At 41.9% G+C, this 23,464-nt stretch overlaps 2 protein-coding genes across 5 annotated transcripts; one reads left to right on the top strand and one right to left on the bottom strand.

Annotated features, from left to right (window-relative positions):
- The first annotated feature begins 55 nt into the window (after window positions 1-55).
- Window positions 56-14,280, top strand: dnaja3a (DnaJ heat shock protein family (Hsp40) member A3a). Its single transcript, XM_015945583.3, has 11 exons — window positions 56-302; window positions 1,170-1,306; window positions 1,380-1,463; window positions 1,554-1,760; window positions 1,840-1,992; window positions 2,062-2,209; window positions 3,800-3,864; window positions 3,967-4,095; window positions 4,186-4,301; window positions 4,416-4,513; window positions 13,576-14,280. The coding sequence occupies exons 1-11, from the start codon at window positions 98-100 to the stop codon at window positions 13,596-13,598; spliced, it is 1,365 nt and encodes a 454-aa protein (XP_015801069.3). The 5' UTR covers window positions 56-97; the 3' UTR covers window positions 13,599-14,280.
- Window positions 14,281-15,750: 1,470 nt separating this feature from the next.
- On the bottom strand, window positions 15,751-18,670 carry hmox2b (heme oxygenase 2b). 4 transcript variants are annotated; one of them, XM_015945587.3, is made up of 7 exons: window positions 18,569-18,670; window positions 17,572-17,630; window positions 17,405-17,471; window positions 17,173-17,290; window positions 16,411-16,902; window positions 16,179-16,302; window positions 15,751-16,101 (listed from the first exon to the last, which is right to left on the bottom strand). In XM_015945587.3, exons 3-7 carry the CDS (start codon window positions 17,464-17,466, stop codon window positions 15,974-15,976), a joined length of 924 nt encoding a protein of 307 aa, XP_015801073.3. In that variant the 5' UTR covers window positions 17,467-17,471; window positions 17,572-17,630; window positions 18,569-18,670; the 3' UTR covers window positions 15,751-15,973. The 4 variants fall into 4 exon arrangements, with proteins under 4 accessions (XP_015801073.3, XP_015801070.3, XP_015801074.3 ...); XM_015945584.3 differs by having other exon boundaries at window positions 17,405-17,499; XM_015945588.3 differs by lacking the exon at window positions 17,572-17,630 and having other exon boundaries at window positions 18,569-18,666.
- Window positions 18,671-23,464: the final 4,794 nt, after the last annotated feature.

The raw sequence follows: 23,464 nt of genomic DNA on the forward strand, positions 1-23,464 counted from the left end.
CAATTAAAAATTATATAAAAGTTACTATTTTACTCAGAGCGCAGTAACGCCCTCTCCGTCTTGGGCATGCGCAGTGTATCTAGAGCCGGTGAGAACGATGGCGTCTTCAGCTGCTATCTGTTCCTCACGTTGGATTACATCCGTCGTGTCCTCTGGACCTCGAAGGGCAGCCGGTTCCCTTTTATCCTCTGATAATGTGGGGTTCCGGCGGTTTTCTACCCTGGGAGAGGGGTACCTGTGCCGCGGAAGGGGCCAGTTGTGCGGCGAAGAAGGAAAAGCGTTGACATTGAGAGGGCTGTCAGGTGGTGTATCTCTGCCAAGGCTAAGCTAGGCTAGGCTAAAGCTGCAACTCCTTTCTGAAACGACGTAAAACTAAAACAACTACTTCAAAGTTAACCTATATTAGCCCAAAATCTCTGTAGTGGTGTTTTAAGTTTATAACACTCACATATTCACTCAAAAGCGCATTAAGCATGTTGTTTAAACGACATGTAATCAGGTCACTACTTTCTGACTGGGTGATCTGGTGCAGGTCATTTCTAATATTTAATTGTGCTTTTTGTTTTTATTTCGTTGACTACCTCCACCTTTGATATGATTTACAGTTTAGCCATGTAACAATAATAGCTTCCAAGATAAGTATTTATGTTAATACCAACGTGTATCTAGTGTAATGATTTAGAGTTGCCACAGTGCCACCAGCACTAGTGACGGCGCGTCCTAGCTGGTTATGTACAGTAATGTGTTAAAAATCTAATCCATTCCTCATTTCCTGCTACTTTACTTCCTGACTGTTGTAATTGAAGTCTTAGACGGAGGCAGTTTTACCCTTTTAGGCTGTTTTACCCTTTTCTTCAGTCCACCCACCACGGTGTGCTTAAACAAAAGAAAATTACTACAGTTGAACTCTCTCTGACCAGACACGGGTCCTGAGGGATGCTTTGTCCTGATCATCTTTGGATACCTGAAGAACTTTTGATCAAGATGACGTTCAAAGCAAAGTATAAAGTCGTTAGTTGTTGTTTCATAAGTGTATTTTATCATAATAAATAATCAGACTCACAGCATTTGAGACCGAGATGGACCTTATTAGGGTTTCTCCATAACTAACCTAACAGCTTCAGCTACAGCACTGTACTTACCCTCTCACTCTGTTGGACACCTTTCAGGCCTCAAACCCACCCACGCCGTATACACAGCGTCCTTCCACACAAGTGTCCCTTGGAGCAGCAAGCAAGACTTCTACCAGGTTCTTGGGGTACCTCGCACCGCAACTCAGAAAGAGATAAAGAAAGCGTACTATCAGGTCCGTTCCTGCCTGAGCGACCTTTAGCTGGTCTGCTATCTCAGTCATTGACGTTGTTTTCTGTGTAAACTAGATGGCCAAAAAGTACCACCCTGACACCAACAAAGAGGATCCACAAGCTAAAGAAAAATTTGCTCAACTGGCTGAGGCATATGAGGTTTGACTTCAGGCTTGCAGACACATGAACTGGAGTTTTCTTAAAATGAATGAATATCTTTTTTTAACCCTTGCCCTTTGGTCCTTGCAGGTTCTTAGTGATGAAGGGAAGAGGAAGCAGTACGACACTTATGGCTCAGCAGGGTTTGATGCTGGTCAGGCAGGAGGAGGGCAGCAATACTGGAGAGGACAGGCCAGCCACATGGACCCAGAGGAGCTTTTCCGCAAAATCTTTGGAGAATTTTCCGGAGGCCGAGGCTTTGGAGACATCAACTCCATGTTTGATCAGCCACAAGAGGTTAGAGGGATGTGGGTAAAGGAAAATAGAGGTGTATCATTTAGCGTGGTTGTTCACTGACTTGTTCTGATTTTTGCAGTATATGATGGAGCTGACATTCACTCAGGCTGCAAAGGGAGTCAACAAGGAGTTGCCTATCAACATAGATTTGACGTGCCCGCGCTGTGACGGTAAAGGCCATGAGCCGGGCACCAAGGTTCAGCACTGTAACCACTGCAACGGCTCCGGCATGGTAGGGACTCTCACACTTTGTTGTCATAATGTAAAACGCATTTCTAAACACGTGCTATCCGTCTGTTAGGAGACCATAAACACCGGCCCGTTTGTGATGCGGTCCACGTGCCGTCGCTGTGGTGGCAAAGGGTCAGTCGTCTCTACGCCCTGCACCTTCTGTCGGGGCTCCGGGCAAACCAAGCAGAGGAAGATGGTGATGGTTCCGGTACCTGCAGGTCTGTTTGGTTGGGTTTTCCTAATATCCTAAAATGAGCTGGTAAACCCCCCAGATGGGCTTTGTTTGTGTGGGTGCCCTGAAACTGACCCATGTGCTGCCGTCCTGCGTACGAGAGATTCTGTCATCGCTACTAAAGCGCATTTCTATAAAAGCCTAAAACACTGATTGAGTGAGCAATTTCTAGAAATCTTCATGAAAATACAACCATTTAAATTTATTTGCAAGGAGTGTAGTGCCATTTATTTGTCCTCATATCGGTACTCGTTATCATCAAATACTCAAAAGTGAGTACTCGTACTCGGTTTGAAAGTATCTGGTGTTAGTGCATCCTTATTTAAAATTTAATTGTTTTACTCAATATTTAAAATGATCTTTAAATACAGCTCTACAAAGGAAGATGTATCAGGTTGTGTAACAAATTGGTTTTCTTCCTGGAATAATTTCATAAAGTTGCAGCCTTTTGTGCTGCAGCTACACTACATTATGCATGTTTTGGTAAATGTCTTTAATCAGTCAGTATTTTTTGTGTGATTATTTTAGGGAGATCTCTCAAAGGTATTAGAACTACATCTTAGCTAAATAATGTGTAAATGTTTGCAGGGTATCCGCGGGTCTTTAAAAAGTCTTAAATTTACTTTTCCAAATTTAAGGCCTTGAAAATCCTTAAAAATGACAAATAATCCTTAAATACAGTTTCCAAAGGTCTTAAATTACCAAAGATCCAATAAACTAGATTATTTCATTTCTATGACATTTTCGTGAATTTCAGCATTTTTTGTGTACGATGTTGGCGTAAGCGGAACCGTACACATTCAGTTGGTTGTGAAAGGGGACTATTTTTAGATGAGCACGTTAGCTGGTTAAGCTAGTGGGAGCTTGCGCCATGGAGAAGTGCAAGTTTAATGGTAACTGGATGGCTAATCCCACGTTCGCGACGTGGTTAGCACCGGTTCCAGGCAATAGCCGGAAATTATAGCTTAAAATTAATTTAACAAATAGCTTAAATTTGGATCTGGATGGAAAGGAGTCAGTTGAGGTGGTTTGGGCATCTGGTCAGGATGCCTCCTGGACGCCTCCCCGGGGAGGTGTTTCGGGCATTTCCTGCCGGCAGGAGGCCCCCGGGTCGACCCAGGACACGTTGGAGAGGTTACATCTCCAATCTGGTCCGGGAACACCTTGGGGTCCTGCCGGAGGAGCTGGTGGAGGTGGCCGGGGAGAGGACAGTCTGGAGCTCCCTAGTTGGGATGCTGCCCCCGCGACCCGGACCCGGATAAGCGGAGGAAGATGACTACTAGCTTAAATTTTGTCAAAGTGGCCTTAAAAAAGGTCTTAAAAAGTCTTAAATTTGGCTCCCTTAAACCTGCAGATACCCTGTGTTTGGTGCAGTTGTTTACCAGGATTATCTAACTGGATCTGCATAGCCTCTGCCTTCTTCTATAGCTCGTTGGGTTTCTTCCTGTTTGCTGCCTTTTATCCAGATAACTCAGAAGTCGTGTTTAATTTTCTCTAGCATCAGTCACACTTGTGATTTAGTCCTGTGATTCCAGGCCAGTAAAAATATAAACTTTATGATTTATTTTTGCTTTAGGGGTGGAGGACGGTCAGACAGTCAGAATGCCTGTTGGAAAGAAGGAGATCTTCATCACATTTCGGGTTGGTGTCCTCTGGAACTGCTGGCTGGTTAAATGTTGGAACATGTCTGCTCAGCATTAGGAGGCGTTTACCCTTCCACACCATTTATGATTATGTGTCCAGGTCCAAAAGAGCCCAGTGTTCAGAAGAGACGGGGCAGACATTCACTCTGATGTTCATGTCTCTGTGGCACAAGCCATCCTGGGTGGCACGGTCAGAGCACAAGGACTTTACGAAACGCTGAATCTGTCTGTAAGTACTGATTTATATACTCCAGATTCTAGGATGATATTCTAATCTGAAACTGTTTCATAGTAAACTGCTGGAGGTTTTGTTCTTCAGATCCCAGCAGGAGTCCAGACTGACCAGAGGATCCGTCTGACAGGAAAAGGAATTGCCCGAGTTAGTGGTCACGGCTTTGGTGATCATTACATCCATGTAAAAGTAAAAATACCAAAGTAAGTCTCCAAAAACGTGTGTTTTTCGGTAAAGTCCTTGCAGGCGTGTAATTTTCACATGCATGTGTTTGTTCCCTGAACACAAGTGAGAATAAAATGCTGTTTTTTGGTCAGATCTCTGACGGACAGACAGAGATCCATTTTAATGAGCTACGCTGAGGATGAGACGGACGTGGAGGGGACGGTGAACGGAGTGACTAACACCAGTACAGGTACCATGACGCGCTCCGATGAGGATGTGTTTTATTCTCTCCGGACAATGGAATGCATTTAAGAGTTTTACATCTCTGGTCCATGAAATCTGGTTTAACCAGTGGAAGTCGTCTTTATATGCAGTGCTGTTATCTGACCAGGTGGGGGCAGTATTGCTGGTCTGAGGCAGGTCAGCTTAGTGTAATCAGCATGTTATACTAATTATTCAGCCACCAATAAGAGATATATGTTTATTTATTGTAAATTATTTTCTTTGGCTCCACTTTTTAGTGCTTGTTGTCTGTATATTATGCAGAATAGAAAACAATAGAATAGACTTCAATAATCCCACAGTGGGGAAATACTCTAGCTAGAGCAGCACATACACTTGGAGAAAAGGAAGAAACAAAATAACAAGATTACAGGTAAACACACAAAAGCAGTAAACTGTTATTGTAACCTTCAACTACAAAAAAGTTTCCAAAACTATGCAGCATAAGGGTCACAGACATACTGATGTACAGAGTCAGGTGTTGCACACATACTGAGTATTGCATTGCTGTTATTGTGTACCAGGATAATGCCAGTACCAGTTAAACTCAGGAGTGGTACACTCTTACTGCAGAGGGGATGAAAGACCTACGGTAGCATTCTGTTTTACATCTGCGATGTCTCCGTCTGCCTCTGAAGGAATGTCCGTGGTCCTCTCAGTGGAATGCAATGGGTGGGAGGGGTTTTCCAAGATGTAGGTCATCCTCACCACCATCCTCCTTTCTAGAGCCCTGCACGGGCCTAAAATCTGAGCCCGTGTCCGGCCCGGCCCGAGGGGGTGGAGCCCCAGCCCGACCCGGCCCAAAAAGGTTTTCAGGATTCTCTGGCCCGACCAGAGCCCGACTTTTTTTTAACCAACTAAATGAAAACAAAGTGCGTCAATCCTGACCAATAAGTTAAAAGACGTGCAGGATCCGATCGATTTGTTTTTCCCTCGTTTACCGTCACGGAGATAACTGCGCAGGCTCTGGTGGTAATCAAGTTAAATTTGATCTCTTTCCAACAATTTTCACAAGAAAACAGAACAGTCAAAAGCAGGGCTTGTGTTGTGTTGACCGGATAGTTCCCGTATTTGACCGTTTATTTTGACGGAGAAAGAATAGAAAGAATTACCCCGACGCATGCAGACGAACTGACATTTTATTCTACTCACATCGCAGATGTAGCTAAATCACACAAGAAAAGATTCCCATCTGAACATCTGAGCTGGACACTGCTCAGCGCAGCTCGCTGTCAGCGCATATGTGCACAGCGAGCTGAAGATGTGGAGAAGGGCTTGGAGCACGTCGCAGAACCAGAGCGCATGCGGGAAGGTTCCTCCCACTGAAGCGAGTGTTTTCCTAACACTGTCTCTCAGAGAGACTTGTCACTTAGAAAATGTTCACTGATTATGAAACTTTGGCTGAATAGTGCTTGTTCCTGTCTCCAATGTGGCGACACATCCAGGAGCCGTCTGAGGAGAGTCCCAGAATCTCACATCCTCTTCAGCTCAGAAAGCGCCTATGATTACGCACAAGCGTGACGCGTCAACCCGGTCTCACAGTAAGACCGGGTTGGGCCTGTTCAGGTTTACGCAGACAATCTTTACATAGAATTGACTTACAGATATAAAATTAATTCAGTAAAATATAAAGCATTTTATTTAAATATCCATTCATTATTTTACAAGCACAGAGAGCCGCATCAGATTCTGAATTCAGTCGGAGGAATCTTCCCGCATGCGCTCTGGTTCTGCAACACGCTCCAAGCCCCTCTCCACATCTTCAGCTCGCTGTGGACCTTAGAACACGCTGACAGCGAGCTGCGCTGAGCAGTGTCCAGCTCAGATGTTCAGAGGGAATCTTTTCTTTAGTGATTTAGCTACATCTGCGATGTGCGTAGAATAAAGTGTCAGTCCGTCTGCATGCATCGGGGTAATTCTTTCTATTCTTTCTCCTTCAAAATAAACAGTCAAATATGGGAACTATCCGGTCAACACAAGCCCTGCTTTTAACTTTTCTGTTTTCTTGTGAAAATTGTTGCAAATTAAACTTGATTAACACCAGAGCCAGGCGCACTGCGCCGGTATCTCCGTCGCTGTAAACGAGGGAAAAACAAATTGATCGGATCCTTTTCTGACCTTCCCCACCTACAAAGTTTAATTAAAACAATCAAACGTGACTTCCGGTTATGGCTGCCATGTGAGAGGACGGGCGCACCACGGCTCCGCCACCAATTCTTCTTTAAAGCACTGACAGCTCCACTCAGACAAGAATAACAGAGGTTGAAGTTCTTTATGATGCCAACAACACGTAAGACAGACCCAGCGGTTAAGTCAGCAACCAAACAGCCTAAACTGACGGACCTCCGGATCAGCAGCGACACACCGAAAGTTAAGGAAATGGCTACGAGTGACGCAGCAACGGTGGTAATGAACGAAGAGAAAGCAAACGAGATTCTAGCAGCGATTAACTCATTAAAATCTGAATTCTCAGCGAGACTGGATAATGTCATGGAGGCAATTGAAAAGGTACGGAAAGAAACAAATGACTGTGTTGAACGAGTGACCCGGGCCGAGCAGCGTATATCAGGAGTAGAGGACGAGCTGCAAAGCCTGCAGGCCGACGTTAAGGATCTAAAAGAACACAAAGCAGCACTGGAAGATAAAATCCTCGACCTGGAAACTAGGACCAGGCTGAATAATCTCAGACTGATTAACCTTCCGGAGGGGGCAGAGGGACCGGACCCTTGTGTATTCCTGGAAAAGTGGATCCCGGAGGTGCTGGGTTTGGAAACAGAGAGCTGCAGCGTAGCACTGGAGAGGGCGCACCGCATCGGTCCAAAGGGGGACGCGGAGACACGGCCCAGAACTCTCATCATGAGGTTCCTTAGCTACAAAAGTAAAGTGGCAGTCATCACGGCAGCACGGAACAAGAAAGAAATCCGGTACAAAAACCAGCAGGTGTGGTTCTATCAAGATCTGGCGACAGGAGTCCATCAGAAGAGGAAACAATTCGACCCAATACGCCAGGAGCTGCGCAGGCTGGGAGTCAGACATGGAATAGTTTACCCCGCAAAGATGTTGGTTACTTACAAGGGCCAGGTCCATGCCTTCAAGAGCCCCGCTGAAGCGAAACAACTACTAAAAATAATCCAGGAGGAATCACCCAGAGCTAAGTGATAGTTAAAAGGGAAAAAAAAAAAAAAAAAAAGAGGAAGAAGCTAATTGACCGGGAGGGATATAAAGAGCGAACTAAACCTGCTTAAATAATAGAATCAAATGGAGCGCTAATAATGTGGTGGATAGTGGTGAGGCTGATTTTTTTTGTTTGTTTCCTTTTACTTAGGTTCTGTATTTGGAAAGTGGTTGGACTTTTCCTCACTGAGGACAGGTCCCAGCGTAGCGGGAGACAGAGATGGGTACAGTTGCTCCTAAGCGAGCGAGGGAGAAAAAGAGTGTTATGAAAGTTCTGATTGTTCAAATGTTCCAGTTGGTTGTGCTTTTCAGGCAAAAGAACGGCAATCCAAAACAACAAACAAATATTACATAAAATGAACATAGATATAATGTCCTGGAATTGCAGAGGCTTACAACAACCTATAAAGATAAAACAGGTAATGAATAAGATTAAAGATAAAAACTCAAAAGTTGTTTTTTTACAGGAAACACATCTTCCAGATGAAGACATTTTAAAAATCAAAAGGAGGTGGCGGGGCATGGTTTGGTCGGCCTCAATTTCATCTCGGACCAGTGGGGTAATGATACTAATTCATAATGCAATTCCTATTCAGGCTAAAAAGATTATCAGAGATAAAAGGGGAAGGTATCTAATTATTCAAGGTAGACTGCTAGAAGAGGAGTTGGTGTTAGTAAACTTATATGGACCCAATGCAGATGATCCCAAATTTTTCGAGGAATTATTTATGAATCTTTCCACATTGACAGGGCAATTCATAATTGCAGGAGATTTTAACTGCACTTTAAATCCTAGTCAGGACAGATCCACGGGAATAGATCAATCTCATATTAAAACAAGGAGTATCTTACAATATTATATGAAAGAGCTAAATCTAATTGATATATGGAGAGAAAGAAATCCACAGACTAAAACATATTCCTGCTACTCTTCAGTCTTCAAAACATACTCCCGAATTGACTATATTTTAATATCATCTACCTGCAACACAAGATTCAAAGCTGTGAATATGATGTAATAGCCATATCAGATCATGCGCCATGTTGCATGATATACAAAGAGGATAGACTCTCAAAAGACCCAACAAGATGGCATTTCCAGAATAAGTGGCTACTAGAGGAGGATTTTATAAAATATTTAGGGACCCAGATCGATATATTTTTTGAAATTAACACAACACAAACATCAGCCGGTATTAGATGGGAAGCATTTAAAGCTTATATAAGGGGGCATATTATAAGTTATACTAGCACGAACCAAAAGAAAAAGAGGGAGACACAATTAAATATGGAAAATAGACTAAAGAATCTGCAAAAAAAAGTAAATGAAAGATACAATCCAACAAGCGAAAAAGAATTGCTGATTTTAAAGGCGGAATATGAGAAATTGTCAACATTAAGAGCAGCAGCGAGCCTACAGAGATTACGACAGAGCTTTTACGAACAAGGAGAAAAACCTGGAAAGCTTCTAGCATGGCAAATAAAAAGATTAGAAACAAAAATACCAATTACAAATCTGCGTTCGCAAGGTAACAATATAATAGAACCATCTGAAATAAATAATATAATTAGAGATTATTATGAGAAGTTGTATAGCCCTAAAACAGTTAAGATGCAGGATATTACAGAGTTTCTAGATAAATTACAAATACCAAAAATACAGAGAGAAGAAAGAGAGGAATTAGAAATGGAGATCAGTATTACGGAACTAGAATCTGCCATGGATAGTATAAAATCTGGGAAAAGAGCGGGACCCGATGGCATCACAATTGAGATATATAAAAAATTTAAATCTAAGTTAAGTAAACCACTTCTGGAAATGTTTAAAGAGGCCTTTCAGGAAAATAACTTACCACCACTCATGAATAGAACTCTAATAACATTGCTTCCCAAACCTGGAAAATCGTTTGACGAATGCGGTAATATGAGACCTATAAGCCTATTAAATGTAGATCTAAAGATTATGTGCAAACTGCTTGCAAAACGACTGCAAACAATTCTACCCAATATCATTAATAGGGACCAAAATGGTTTTATTTTAGGAAGACAAGGGCTACATAATGTAAGGAGGGTGTTAAATATTATTCATTATAATACAGAAAAACCAGACACGGCGATATTGTCCTTGGATGCAGAAAAGGCATTTGACCAAGTAGAATGGCCTTTTCTTTTCAAAGTCTTGGAAAAGTTTGGTTGTGGTGAAAATTTCATAAAATGGGTCAAACTACTATATAAAAATGCGGAGGCTGAGGTTTTGTCAAACAGGAATGTCTCAAAGCCAATATCAATAGGAAGAGGGTGTAGACAGGGTTGTCCCCTGTCGCCGCTGCTTTTTATTATGGCAATTGAGCCTCTGGCCATAGCGATCAGGTCAAATCCCCAAATCAAAGGAATTACAGTTGCGAATAGTGAACACAAAATAGCACTATATGCAGATGACACACTGCTATTTCTCACTAATCTTAAAAAATCGATCCCAGTATTATTAGAAGTAATTAAAAAAATAGGTGACATATCGGGATATAAAATTAATAAAAATAAATCCTCAATCCTGATGCTTAATGATGATGAGAGAAGAAATCCCCTGTTAGAAATAACTCAATTTAAAATAACTGACAAAATAGAATACTTAGGAATACAAATCATGCCTCGGCTAGAACGGATAGCAGAAGCAAACTATGCACCGGTGCTAAAAGAAATTAGTGAACAAATGGAGAGATGGGCCCATCTACCACTATCATTGATTGGAAGAATAAATATTTTAAAAATGAATGTACTCCCAAAACTGCTCTACCTGTTCCAGAACATCCCCCTGCCACCCCCCACGGAACTATTCCCCAGGCTGGAGAAAGAATTCATTAGATTTATCTGGAAGAACAAGCGGGCAAGACTTAGACTCTCCTTATTGTATCTACCCTATGAGAGAGGGGGGCTGAAGTGCCCCAACTTAAAATGGTATTACTGGGCCGCACAGTTAAGGACTATTACATACTGCTTTTCAGCCACAAACCCCACACACTGGGCGGAATTAGAATCACAAGATCTAAAGTTGCCATTCTTCTTGTATGTGTACTCTGACTCACAAAAGAAATTATTAAAACCTATAAAGAATCCGATAGTTAAAAATATGATAAAAGTTTGGTTCTCAGTGAAAAAGCATCTTACAGAAGAACAAGAATTGTCTTGTTTCAGTCCCATATGGGGTAACCAGCAATTTACACCAGGAAGAGCTGATGCCGTGTTTAAAAGCTGGTATTTACAGGGAATTAAATCAGTTAAGGACTTATATTTGCAAAATTCTGATCATTTGATGTCCTTTGAGCAGTTAAGGGCTAAATATGGAATAGAAAGGAAATATTTTTTTAAATACCTCCAGCTCAGAAGTTTTCTAAAGTCTAAGCAAAAAAATGGGGACTCCAAACCCTCCATCACCATGTTGGAAGAAATGATGACAAAGGACTTCACACGAAGAGGAATAGTCTCGGACTGTTATCGGATAATCGTGGAACATCATTCAGATGGAGCGAACGATAGAAGAGCAGCATGGCAAGACGACCTCAGACAAGAACTGAGTAAAGAGGACTGGGAGAAGGCCTGTGGAGGAGCTCATACCAAGTTCATTAATGCCAGGTTAAGATTAATTCAGCATAAATATTTAATGCGGACATATGTCACCCCAGAGGGACTGAAGAAATACAATAGCAATATACCAGATACATGTGTTAAATGTGCTGTTCATAAAGGGACGTTGTATCATTGTGTTTGGGAGTGTACAGAAATCAAAAAGTTCTGGGAGGATGTAAGAATTTCTACTGAAAAAATTATCAAAAAGGAGGTACCATTGGATGCTAAATTGTTTCTAATAGGACTTTGCCCTAATGAGTATGCTTATAGCAAGTGTCAGCGTGTCTTTTTGGATCTTAGTTTAATGGTAGCAAAAAAGTGTATAGCTATGGCATGGAAATCGCTCCATAGACCCACTGTGAAGGATTGGATGAAACAGATGTTACAGGTGATGCCGCTGGAACGGATTACCTATATCTTAAAGGCCAAGCAACATTTATTTGACGAAATATGGACACCTTTTCTAACATATATTAAGAGGATGGACATAAAAAGCTAAGGACTTATAAAGTGGGAGAGTAGGAAAATAATCGGTCTTCTGACCAGCATTTAGATTGTAATGGGAGAAGCAAAAGTAAGGTGTAATTCGGGGACTTCTTACTCAAAGTTTTATTAAACATGTCTATGTGAATATTGCCTTCAATACTATAAATGCACTAACGTTGGAAAGGATCGCCAGAAGCACAACCAAAATTGTTAAAATGTTCTGTTGTTCTGTTGTTCCATTAAGATTTTATACAGAATGTACTTTCAGTATACAACATAATAATGTGTGAAAGGTGTACAGTAAACTGAAAATGCAATAAAATATACTTTTTGAAAAAAAAAAACAATCAAACGTGACAGAGCCTGGATTTGTATTCTGAACAGTCTAAACATGTTTTAAAAAGAAACGTATGACAAAAGTGGCACCTACTCAGTAAAACCACCAACAGGGTGAAAAATATCAAAATATTGTAGGCAGAGACGGGCTACAACTTCTGGATCCACTTTATATAAATCGTTTTATTGATTATCTTCTTATGAAAGATAGCTTTGACGTACACGAGCGACCGGTACCGGTTGCTGTCACCTGCTGTGAGCAGCGCTCTGCTGTCTGAGGGTAGGCCCCGCCCACAACGCCGCGGCTGCTGTGGCTCCCAGTGTTTTCTTTACTGTGGGAAACGGGTAATAATGGCTCTTTGATGGGAACAGGTTGCCGACCCCTGGTTTAAGTGTTTCAATTTTTTTAAATGAATTCGATTAAAAATAAAGGCGCCCAGCCCGTGTCCGAGGTAATTACACAGTCGTTGGCCCGAAGCCCGGTCCGAGGGCCGTCGGGCCGGGCCGACCCGAGGGCCTAGGGCTTCAGTGCAGGGCTCTACTCCTTTCACACATCTCAACTAAATCTAGTTGGCAGCTCCGAATCGAGCTAGCTTTGTTATCTAGCTTGTTCAGTCACTGTCTCGGTCAGAGCTGCCTGCACCCCAACAGACCACAACAGAGTGATAAAAGGGTTTTAGCAGATGGGAATTAACTCTAACGGACCTCAGCCTCCTCAGGAGGTGGAGGTGGCGTTGGCCCTTCTTATACAGAGCGTCCGTGCTGTTGGACCAGTTCAGTTTACTGTTGAGGTGAACACCCAGGTACTTAAAGGTATCCACCACCTCAATGTCAGCTCTCTGGATGTTTACTGGTGAGTGAGTGTTTGTCTGGAAGTTGATCACCATTTTCTTTGGCTAAGTGGTGTTCAAGCGACGGTGGTTACGCTCACACCAGTCCACAGAATCTGTGGAGTTGCGTCTGTTGAAGAACAAGTTGTTGGCCCAGTTCTGATTGCCCAGCTTTTTCCTGTAGCTGTCATTAGATCTTATATTTGAGCTCCTTCTGGACTCTTCTCTGCTCCTCTTTGTCTCCAGCCATAAAACCTTTCTTTTTATTTAGCAAGTAATTGAGCTCAGGGGTCAGCCAGGGCTTATTATTCCAGAAACGCCTCACTCTTCGTGTCGGTAGTGTTCTCTACACAGAAGTTCACATGATCAGTGACAAAGTGGGTTAGGTTATCAAGGTCATCTTCATCAGTGCTGCAGTGTCTCCCAGTCAGTGGTTTGGATGCAGTCCTTAGGCTCTCAGTAGCTTCGTCAGACATTTAGTGGTTTAACATAAACATGCTCTCATGAGTTTGATTTATGACACTTTCTCTATAATTGTCTCAATCCTGAATTTCTATGATGTTCTTTGTTTCCTCTGAAGGTAAAAGATCTTTCTCAAACTGAGGCGGGTTAAAGGACGGAGGACAGAGTAAAGCAAGGACGGCATCATCAGGAGCCACAGAGAAACGAGAGCTGGGGGTTGAGTCCTGGAGACTTCTTTGTGATGGCTTATTATAAAAGTTCCTGCCAAAGCCAAAAGATTCATCCTTGTGTTCTTCTGATGAAGTGGATCAATAGACAAGAGGATGAGTCCGTTTGTTCATCACCTCCCTGTCAAACGTCTATGGAGGCCAGTGTTACTGTAAAGATGTGTCCTGTCTCACTGCATCCAGTGCTAAACAGAAACAATGATGGTAGCAGAAGCAGAGCCTATACATGAGAATAAATTATTATGATGGTGAAGCCTTTAGAAACAGGAAAGTCAGATTAGGATTAAATCCTGTGGGTAATCTGGTTCTGTAGGATTAGTCGGACTTGGTGAGTGCGTTGGATGGGAGATGTAGACGTGTTTTTACAGGTGAGGGCCCGCTTTCCTTAATGATGATGCTTAATTTCACCGCTTTACCTTTTTTCTTTTGTACCATGATTGCATTTATAACATCAACAGTTCATTTATGCATCATAAAATCACAGCAGCTATAGTAACTCAGTTGTTTTTATGAACGAAAACGTCTCCATCAGCCAGCCGCTGTGTAACCAACCATGACTTCTTCTGTCAAAGCAGAAATAAACCCAGTATAACTCATGTTTTACTGTTTTAACCCTTGTTGAGGTGAACCAGACTGAATTTCAATGTTTAACTTCATTTTTTTCTCCCACCCCAAAAATATCAATGATCAACAGAATCGGTCACTTTTGAGGAGAAAGTCTAAATGCATAAAAACACAATTCAGCCCTTTTAGTATGAAGAATAAAACATTTTATTACTGGAAACATGAAATAACCCCAGGTTTCCTCCTCGTACAGTAAAGTGCATTAGTTAGTCACAGCAAAGCTCCGCTTCATGCTAAACATGCTTTAATGGCGTTTACTGTTAAAATACTGATAATGATCAGTTTTCTGACCACGAGTCCACCTGAAGGAGCTCTGGTAACAACACACCAGGCATCACCACATTTACTATATCTATGCACAACAGCTGCTAACCAAAAGAAACATTTAAAGGTGGAAGTTTTGTGCAAAAACATTTTTGGTGATCTGGTCCAAGCTTGCTAGAAAATGTTGAAATAAGGAAAACACAAAGCAGGAAGCTTGGGGAGGTTTTCCCAGCACCGTAGGGGTGATGGAGAATTTATCAGGAGAGAAACATTCGAATCAGAAACGCTGCAGAACCCACTTCTAGTCCAAACGTCACACGTTTATCCATGAGCACGGTTCAATCGGCTACTAGTCCTAAAAAGGCTCCTGTAGGTTAACAGAATGATGAATTATGGGAAATTGAGCTGAGGACTAGTTATGGTTAACGTGCACTAGAATAGATTATTAGTTAATCTCATAAAGTTACTTTTTAATCCACCACTTAGATTGTGTGTTCCTGTCCTGAGTCACAGCACACACACACACACGTCTTACCTTTCCATAAACCTTTTTCGATTTGATATGAATGATCCAATTAGGCAGTTTTCACAGATTTATTTAAAAAACTCATAAATACAGGGATGTATTTACTTCCACATATTTTCGATACATTAAATATCAACCAGCAGGCCAGCTGGTTAAAAACCTGCCACACCGAATGCTTTCCCATCGACTCATTAGCTGATGGTGCCATTAAATCCAGTTACAGCTCTGAGTGCTAAATGAACCAAGCCTGCCACAGCAGCCATGTTTATGACAGTCACACATGACCCGCGTCATGCCTCGCACACATCAGCAGCGCTTCACGTGAACTGAAGGTAAGGTGATTTTTTTTTTTCCCATGACCGCTTAATTCCATCCAGATTAACAGACTTGTTAAGCTGCGCTCAAGGAGGAGCGAGCCATAACTAAACTGCTTTTATATTTCCTGTTAAGGGACCACGACACAATTAAGTCATGTGACAAACATCTGATGCTTATCTAAGGGCAACTTTTTTGCTGACAAAGCCTTGGAGGACATTCAGAAAAGTGTTTTGCTTGTGGGGATATTTGTGAACATCTTGATTTTCTAAATCTTCGCTGCTATTTTTCCTACTGGACAATCACAGAGTGAAAGGATATTGCATTTGGAGGTAGACAAAAGAAAAGGTTGTACTTTATGAAGGGAGCTGGCATCCTAGTGGTCCTACAGGTCGTGTTATGCCAATTCTAAAACTAAAACCAGAACGTTAGAACATCAGCACACATGGACCTGGTTTAGACGTTTGTATAAAGTGTTCCGTCGGCAGGAACCTTCCAGTCTTCTCATCGTCCTTCCTTTGACATGTCTCTGTCTCTGAGTTACCAGGCTGACTGCTGGATCACATCAGGTACCATGCAGCCAGTCCAGCCAGAGCAGCGAACCAGGTGGCACACAGAACCTGCCCTGTCGGGTGTCTGAGGACTGCCATGACCAGCTGGCACATGTAGGCTTTTCCACCGGATGCAGCTGCATTACAGAAACACAAACTCGAGCGTGAAAACGAGGACACACAACATTAGCCTCTCAAAAAGCACAGTGCTTACCCATTTTAGCAGCGTAATAGGGGCATTTGCTGATGTCTCCACCCACTGCTCCATGAACAGCCATCCCAGCATCCAACACATCCTCCTGAATTGTTTTACCAAACTCTTCTAACTCCTCAAACACCTGCCAGAATACACATTGTCTGTATTTTAGTATGACCTGCAGGAACCCATGTGGATAACACGAGGCCCTCACATGAAAAAGCTATGAAGTACTCAGTTTGACTCTCACCTCCATGTTAAAATAAAAAGCCTTAACAGCTTCCTCCACCAGCCTCCTTTTGGTCTCCTTGTCCAGATCCAGCTCGTTCATCCGACTCCGGTAAAGTTGTTTGAACGCTTTAGCACTATGGATCCCATCAAACTGGTAGAACGCCACACCTTCTCCTGTAGGCGGCAGCTTCAAGGCTCTCTGTGCCACCTTTTTCAGCACCTGGCCCCCTGACAGGTCACCCATGTAGCGGGTGTAGGCGTGGGCCACCAGCAGCACCGGGTCCTCCTGTCCCACCTGGTGAATACGGTCCACATAACGTTGGGTGGCTTGGGAGCAGCGGACTTGGCCCTTCCACTCTGGACCATAAAAGTACTCCAAGTCACGAGCCAGAGCTTCATGACGGTGCAGCTCGGCAGGAAAATACAGAGGGGCAAAGTGGGGGTGGTCCTTATTCCTTTCTATTTCCTCCTCCATGGCGGTATATGTGTAGTAAAGAGCCACATGGCCAAGCTGAAGAGACCAAGAACAAGACATAAAACATCCACCATTCACAGGACTTCCTTGACTAAAGCTCAACAAAATTCTCTGAGGCGTCAAATATTTGCAGTCCGATTCAAAGATTTTTGCTGTTTCCTTCCATTTTTTTATTACTTATTTAATCGTGCATTTACTAAATTTACTGTCTCTCAAACAACAACTAATCATGTTTAAGCCTGAGCGTGCTCTTCCTGTTGTGTGTCGTAACAAACACATTTTAAAGATTATTTTCTTCAGTCTGACCTTGAAAAGCTCCTTGCGAATACGCCCCCTGAGGAAATCTTTCACAAACTGCGTGTTCTCGGCCTTTTCATGAACCTCCTTGGTCCCTGCTGCCAGCATCTCAGACAAGTCCTCTGGACTAGGAAAGAAAACATGAATGACAATAAATTCATTGCATAGTCGACAGAACAGCAGAAACAAAACTAGCTTGGAATCTATTTAATAAAATATTTTTAGGTGCAGAGAAAATTACCTGAGATGATTTTCTTTTTCCTCATATCCAGGTCCATTGGAGACACCCGCTGTTGTTTCCATCCTCTCTGAAGATATTTGTTAACTGATTATTACCTAGGACCATATAAAATGCACTGACATATAAGTGAAAAAACATTTTAAATCATATCTACTTTTATCACTTACTGTATATTTTGCATGTATTAATACATGCCTCCAGATCTTATAAAAAGGTGCTCTGGTGTCTGTAAATTGTGGAAAATGTGTTTAAAATGATAATTTTTCTTTCATAATTGCATTTGTTTTATAAGCTATACCTGTAATTTCATAATTTAAGTGCAATACAAAACGCACAAGGCAGAAATGTAAAGTTGCAGCGATCTATGGAGTTCTAGTCTAGAACTTCTAGACACATGCAACAGTTGTTGGAACATCCATGATCTAAACACGTCATGCATCACATCACAAACAGGGGAGGCCACAGAGCTCAATAAGAACACCATACAACGTTTTACAATCACCAGATCCAAACGTCCTTCCTTACATAATCACTAGATCCACTTTTAACTCACAAGGCTGATAGTTAATAAACAACAGAACCACTCATCTAAGGGGAAATAAAAAACACAAAGCGTGATAAAAAAAAATCCGTGCACTTCACTCTGTTCTGACACCGATCAGCTCATGCCCCCCCTACTTTTAGCTTTTAACCTTACTTATCCTGACAAGACTGAGAGTAATTGTTGATAGTTAGTCTGGCTGGTCTACATAAACACGCTGAGTAAAAACACCCCAAAAAGAAATAAACGGTAGTTCAAAACACACAACAGGCCTTCTGGTGTTTACCAGAGTCACTAGACGCTGATAGAGTTGATGCTTTGTTTAAGAAACCGACTCTATTTTAATTAAGCTAAACAAGACACTATATTGTAACGCCAATCATTGGCAAAGGGAAAGGGAAAAGTAAATGTCCATGAATGAACGTACTTGGAGCAGGTTATTACAACGATAGCTAACTTTATTAACGAGTGAAGTCAGCTAAAGCTAGTCTACGCAGCATTGTGTCAAGCTAACAAAGTCGTTTAAAAATGACGATTGACGCTATTAGACACAAAAGAACATTTGTCAGTGTTTCCTTATAGAATATGCTAACAAAAGGCTATAATTCAGAAAATCAACAAACCTTAACAGTAGAGTAACAAGCAGTAACAAGCGAATTAGAACTGAACTCCAAGATGCGAACCTGCTCCCGGAAGCGTTTTTTGGACTTCTAGGGTGACCAAGGAAGGTCCCGCCTTTCTCGCCTCTGATTGGCTAGATGGGCTCTACTACGATTGGCTATTTCATTTAGCACAGCAGCAAACCGTCTTCCCTTGCTAAATACAGACTGTCCTCTTGCCACCAACAACAGAACAGCCTTTTTTTATTATTTATTCATTTATTTATTTATTTATTTAGATGAACATTTGAGGACATGCCTATTATTTTTAACGTGGCTTTTGAAAAGCTGATGTTAGCTTTCTCATTAGGCATATTTACCTCTGCTCAGATATCCACATCAGTTGCTTTGCTAGCTTAGCTTTCAGGCCGCAAGCAAAGGCCGCTGTTGTCTGCCGCCCCCGCAAATTTTCAGCCAATCGTAGTAGAGCCCATCTAGCCAATCAGAGGCGAGAAAGGCGGGACCTTCCTTGGTCACCCTAGAATTCCAAAAGACGTCTCCCGCAACGCTAACGGCGCTAACGGTAGTTTTTACCTGGTTTTTAGTGATGGGAATTCCGGCTCTTTTTAGAGAGCCGGTTCTTTTGGCTCAGCTCGCCAAAAAGAGCCGGCTCTTTCGGCTCCCAAGTGGCTCCTAAGATTTTCTGTTGCGTAGAGTACATTTATAACCAAAATAATGCTAAACTATAAGTAAGATAATTTACTAATGTAAAAAAGCAATATATCAAATGTTTATCATTTCTATGGATTTAATAACTGAACACTTTAAGAAATCTCCACTTTCCGACTGCTGGCGCTCATTTTCTCACCGTCTTCATTGCAGTCTCCTCCCTCTCGCTCGCCTTTTCCTCCTCATTCCCTCTTGTCTTCCTCCTCCCACATGTGCTCTGCTGTGTGTCTGTCTGAGTCTGATCCTCCCTTATCCCCGCCCCTACTGCTCTGTGTGGACAGTCTGGACACACAGTTACGCATGTTGACCAATCGCCTGTGGCGTTCACCAAGGCAGAGGGGGAGGGGGGCGGCTCCCAATGACGAGCCGGCTCCCATCCTTCACTTCAAAGAGCCGGCTCTTAGAGCCAGTTCGTTCGCGACCGACACATCACTACTGGTTTTTACCCGGCCTGGCGAGTCGGGCACTTTACTGGATTCCAGAAAACACAGGATCAGATGGTATTTCCTTGTGCAAGAACATACGAGTACTTGGCCTACTTAATGGTGGATGGTAGAACTGCAGGAAAAAATTTCTGGGACGCATCCTCAGTGGTGTTCCTCTGGATCATGGGGTGTTTCGGCCTTTAACCCTCCTCAGAGGCGGCCAGCTGTAGGTTGGTCAGACAGACCTCAGCTTGCGTCCCAAGTCCAATTAGCCATTAAATTGTGCAACCTGGCACACTACTTGGGGGCCCAAATGGGGTAATTCCTCTTCAGCCAGAGCCACTGGCTGCTTCTTTCTGCTGCCTCTGATGTAGCTTTGATGGCTCTGCACTGTTTCTGTACTAGTACTAATGTAATTTGTAGTTTTCAATACAGCGATTTGGAGTTTGTTCGCTCTCTTGAATGTGAAATTATGGAAATTTCAGACTTATCTAAATGATACAATTTATTTGAAGTTAAAAACAAATTCTATTCACCATTCTTTTTAACAATTAATTACACTAAAATTTAAAGCTTATTTTCGTCATTACGTTAGCAAAAATGTAGCAAAAAATGCTGAATCGCCTCATAGGGAGCCTAAGTCTACTCCCCTTTAGTTTGCTTGTTAATCTATGTAGAGATTTAAGAACAGGAGTGACGTGTTCAGTTCTCTGGGTTCTAGCAGCATTCAAGCTGCAGTTGCTTCACAGCTTTTTTGGGAAGACCAGTCAATAGTCCAGCCTACTGGAGATGAACACGTGAATGAATTTTCTAGAGCTTGTCTGGACATGAGACTCTGAGTCTTACTTTTTGATGAAGCGCTGATAAAGTGCTGATCTAGTTATAGCCTCAATGCGACCAACGAAGCTCAGGTCTGCATCAAATATGACACCAATATTTCTAACCTGAGTCTTTGTCTTTATTCCTCAGGAGCCAAGTTGAGCAATAACCTCCATCCCATTCTTATTTCCAAAGGCAATACCTTCAGTCTAACTGGAGGAAGTTTGACTGCATCCAGTCACTGACTTGCTCCAAACACTGGCAGAGTGGGTCTAGTGGAGCACAGACACTAGGTGATAAAACAAGGTTGATCTGGGTGTCAACTGCATTACTACGATAGGTAATGTTGTTATTGGATATGACCTGACCCAGGGGGAGCATGTGGAGATTAAAGAGTAGTGGTCCAAGGATTGGGCCTTGGGGGACCCCACATGTCATGGAGATCAGCTTTGAGTTGTGAAATTTGATTCAACAATAGAGACAACATAGCCCCTGTCTTCAAGATAAGATTGGAACCAACTATGGACTGTGCCTGAAAGTCCCACCCAGTTTATGAGCCTATCAAGAAGGATGCTGTGCTCCTTCTAAAATAAGGTTTTGAAACTCACTAAACTAATCGTCTCTTCTTTGTTTCTGGTTCAATTACGTCAAATTGGTGAAATGAACATTTGAAGTCTTTTCACTCAAAACCTGAAATAAATGTTGCCATCGTTCGAAAATAAGAGCTTTCTTTGCATCAAAATGTGTCTTTAAATTTCACAGACATCATATGTGAAATCCATTGCTCGAATTGAACATGATCAGAAAATTACTTTTGTCCTTTTATAGACTCCCATTCATTTTTGTTGTCTGTTGGGAACCCATGGTTTGTATGTAAATGGGTGTGGCTTAGGGTCCCTATAACTATCATTCACATCAAACCACTTGCTGTAGCAATATGATTAATACTATAATTATATATAAGCTATTGCCTTATACACAATAAAATGAAACAAATAGCTATTCATTAAAATTTGCCAATAAATTGTCACGTTTCAACCTTATTTTGTTATTATTATTGTTGTTATTATAGTGGACCTTGAATACATGCTGTTTAAGTATCTGATGTTTTACAAATAAATTATCTTCTCTTGCATCATATTGAACATCTTTGCAAAAAATACTTTGTTCAAATTATTGAAAGAGTGTTGTTTTAATTGTTAAATAATGCTAATACCATGTCAGCTGCATAAATGTAAAGAGAGATTAATGATAAGTTGGCATTTTCACTGAACAGTTACAACAGCTTGTCACTGGTTGCTCATGCTTTAGTTATTCTTGATAAATCTACCTCAGTGTGAATCTGGCAGAGGAAATGTAAGTTTGTAGCTTGTCTATTGTTGGTCTTTAACCCTCCCACTGTCCTAATGGGTGTGACCCCGCGAGGAAAGTTGACCATTGAGCAGGGTTGATGGTTTATCCCTTGGGTCCACGTGGCAGGGGTGAGGAGTGAGCACCACCTCACCCCTGCCACACGGACCTCAAGGGATAAACCATCAACCCTGCTCAATGGTCAACTTTTCTCGCGGGGTCACCCATGAAGACAGTGGGAGGGTTAAATGTCTTTTCTTCAACAACTGGTTCTTTTTGGACACGCTGCAGTGTTTGGCTGGCAAGTAACCAGAAAACATCATGACCATTACAATCAGCAGTAACTCTGGTTAGCACAATAATTACTGCAGTCTTGTCCAATTGTCTTATCTTGTCTGGTTCGATGATGTGCAAGTATAAAATGAGCATTCTTGATTGAACCCCCTTTATTCAGAAAACTTCCTGGGAATATGATTAGCGAAATCAGTAGTTTGATTACCAAAATTTCCACCAAGAAAAGGTTGAATTACTCACTGGTCCATTGTCAGTCCAATAAAATGCTTATTTTGGTTCCACTGAGGAACAAACTTTATTATCACTTTATTTTTGACAATGTTTTCAATGCTGCTTTACCAGATCTGTATACTACTCAATGCCTGCTTTTTAAGATTAATGTACAGCAACCATTGTGTATCACTGAACAGATTAGTCCGTCAGCATGTGCAGAATTTATTTGAAAGCCATCATGTTTTTCATAGCTATGCATGTGTGTGTGAGTATGAGTCTATGCATGCATATGTGCTTGTGTGATTATCAGAGCCTGATATCAGTCTGGTGGCCAGCTGTAGTGTCAGATGCTTTATTAGCATGGCAGCAAGTGGGGGGCTCCCATCTCACTCTGCAACTGAGCCATGGGAGGCTGCCTGGCGGGGGATAAAGATGAGCTAACAGAATGATTCACTTCCCTCAAATTGTGCCAGCAAGCTGTTGACTTGATATAAAAAAATCTTTGGGAAGAACGTGTGTGCAACTGATGCGTTTTATGAAAAAAGGAAGAAACTCATTATAATATCGAACAATTTGTTTTTTTGATCTAAAGCACCAGAAAAATAGGACAAATCTGAGTGTTGCAGAAAAACATTTGACAAACCTTACAGAACATGTTCATTCTGCAGCTCCATTTTTAAAATATGTAAGTAACAGCAGCAATTTAGTAATCTAGATGAGTGTTTTGAACATTTCTAAGAGAGTATGCTGCTCACACCACTTTTAGCATACTGATTGTTCCTTCATGAGGAGACTGGAGTGGTGTTGTGTTCGCAATTTTTCAGATTTTTTTGTTCCATTTTTAGCCTCTTTATCTTGCAGGTGCTAAGGCTCAACACAAGGTCAAGACAAACAGCGATGCTCTGACTTTACCTTGAGATTTTCTCTTTGATAGGGAAGATGTGTATCTTTTTGAACTTTCACCTCCTGTCAGTGACAAACCCAGAAAGGGATTGCTTTATTACTGGATCTTACATGTTTGGGGTTTGTGGTAGACCTTAGATTGTTTTATCTGATTTTTACATATTTATAATCAACTTGACATCAAGAA

This window comes from Nothobranchius furzeri, chromosome 12 (genome assembly GCF_043380555.1).
Source record: "Nothobranchius furzeri strain GRZ-AD chromosome 12, NfurGRZ-RIMD1, whole genome shotgun sequence".
Classification (NCBI taxonomy): Eukaryota; Metazoa; Chordata; class Actinopteri; order Cyprinodontiformes; family Nothobranchiidae; genus Nothobranchius; species Nothobranchius furzeri.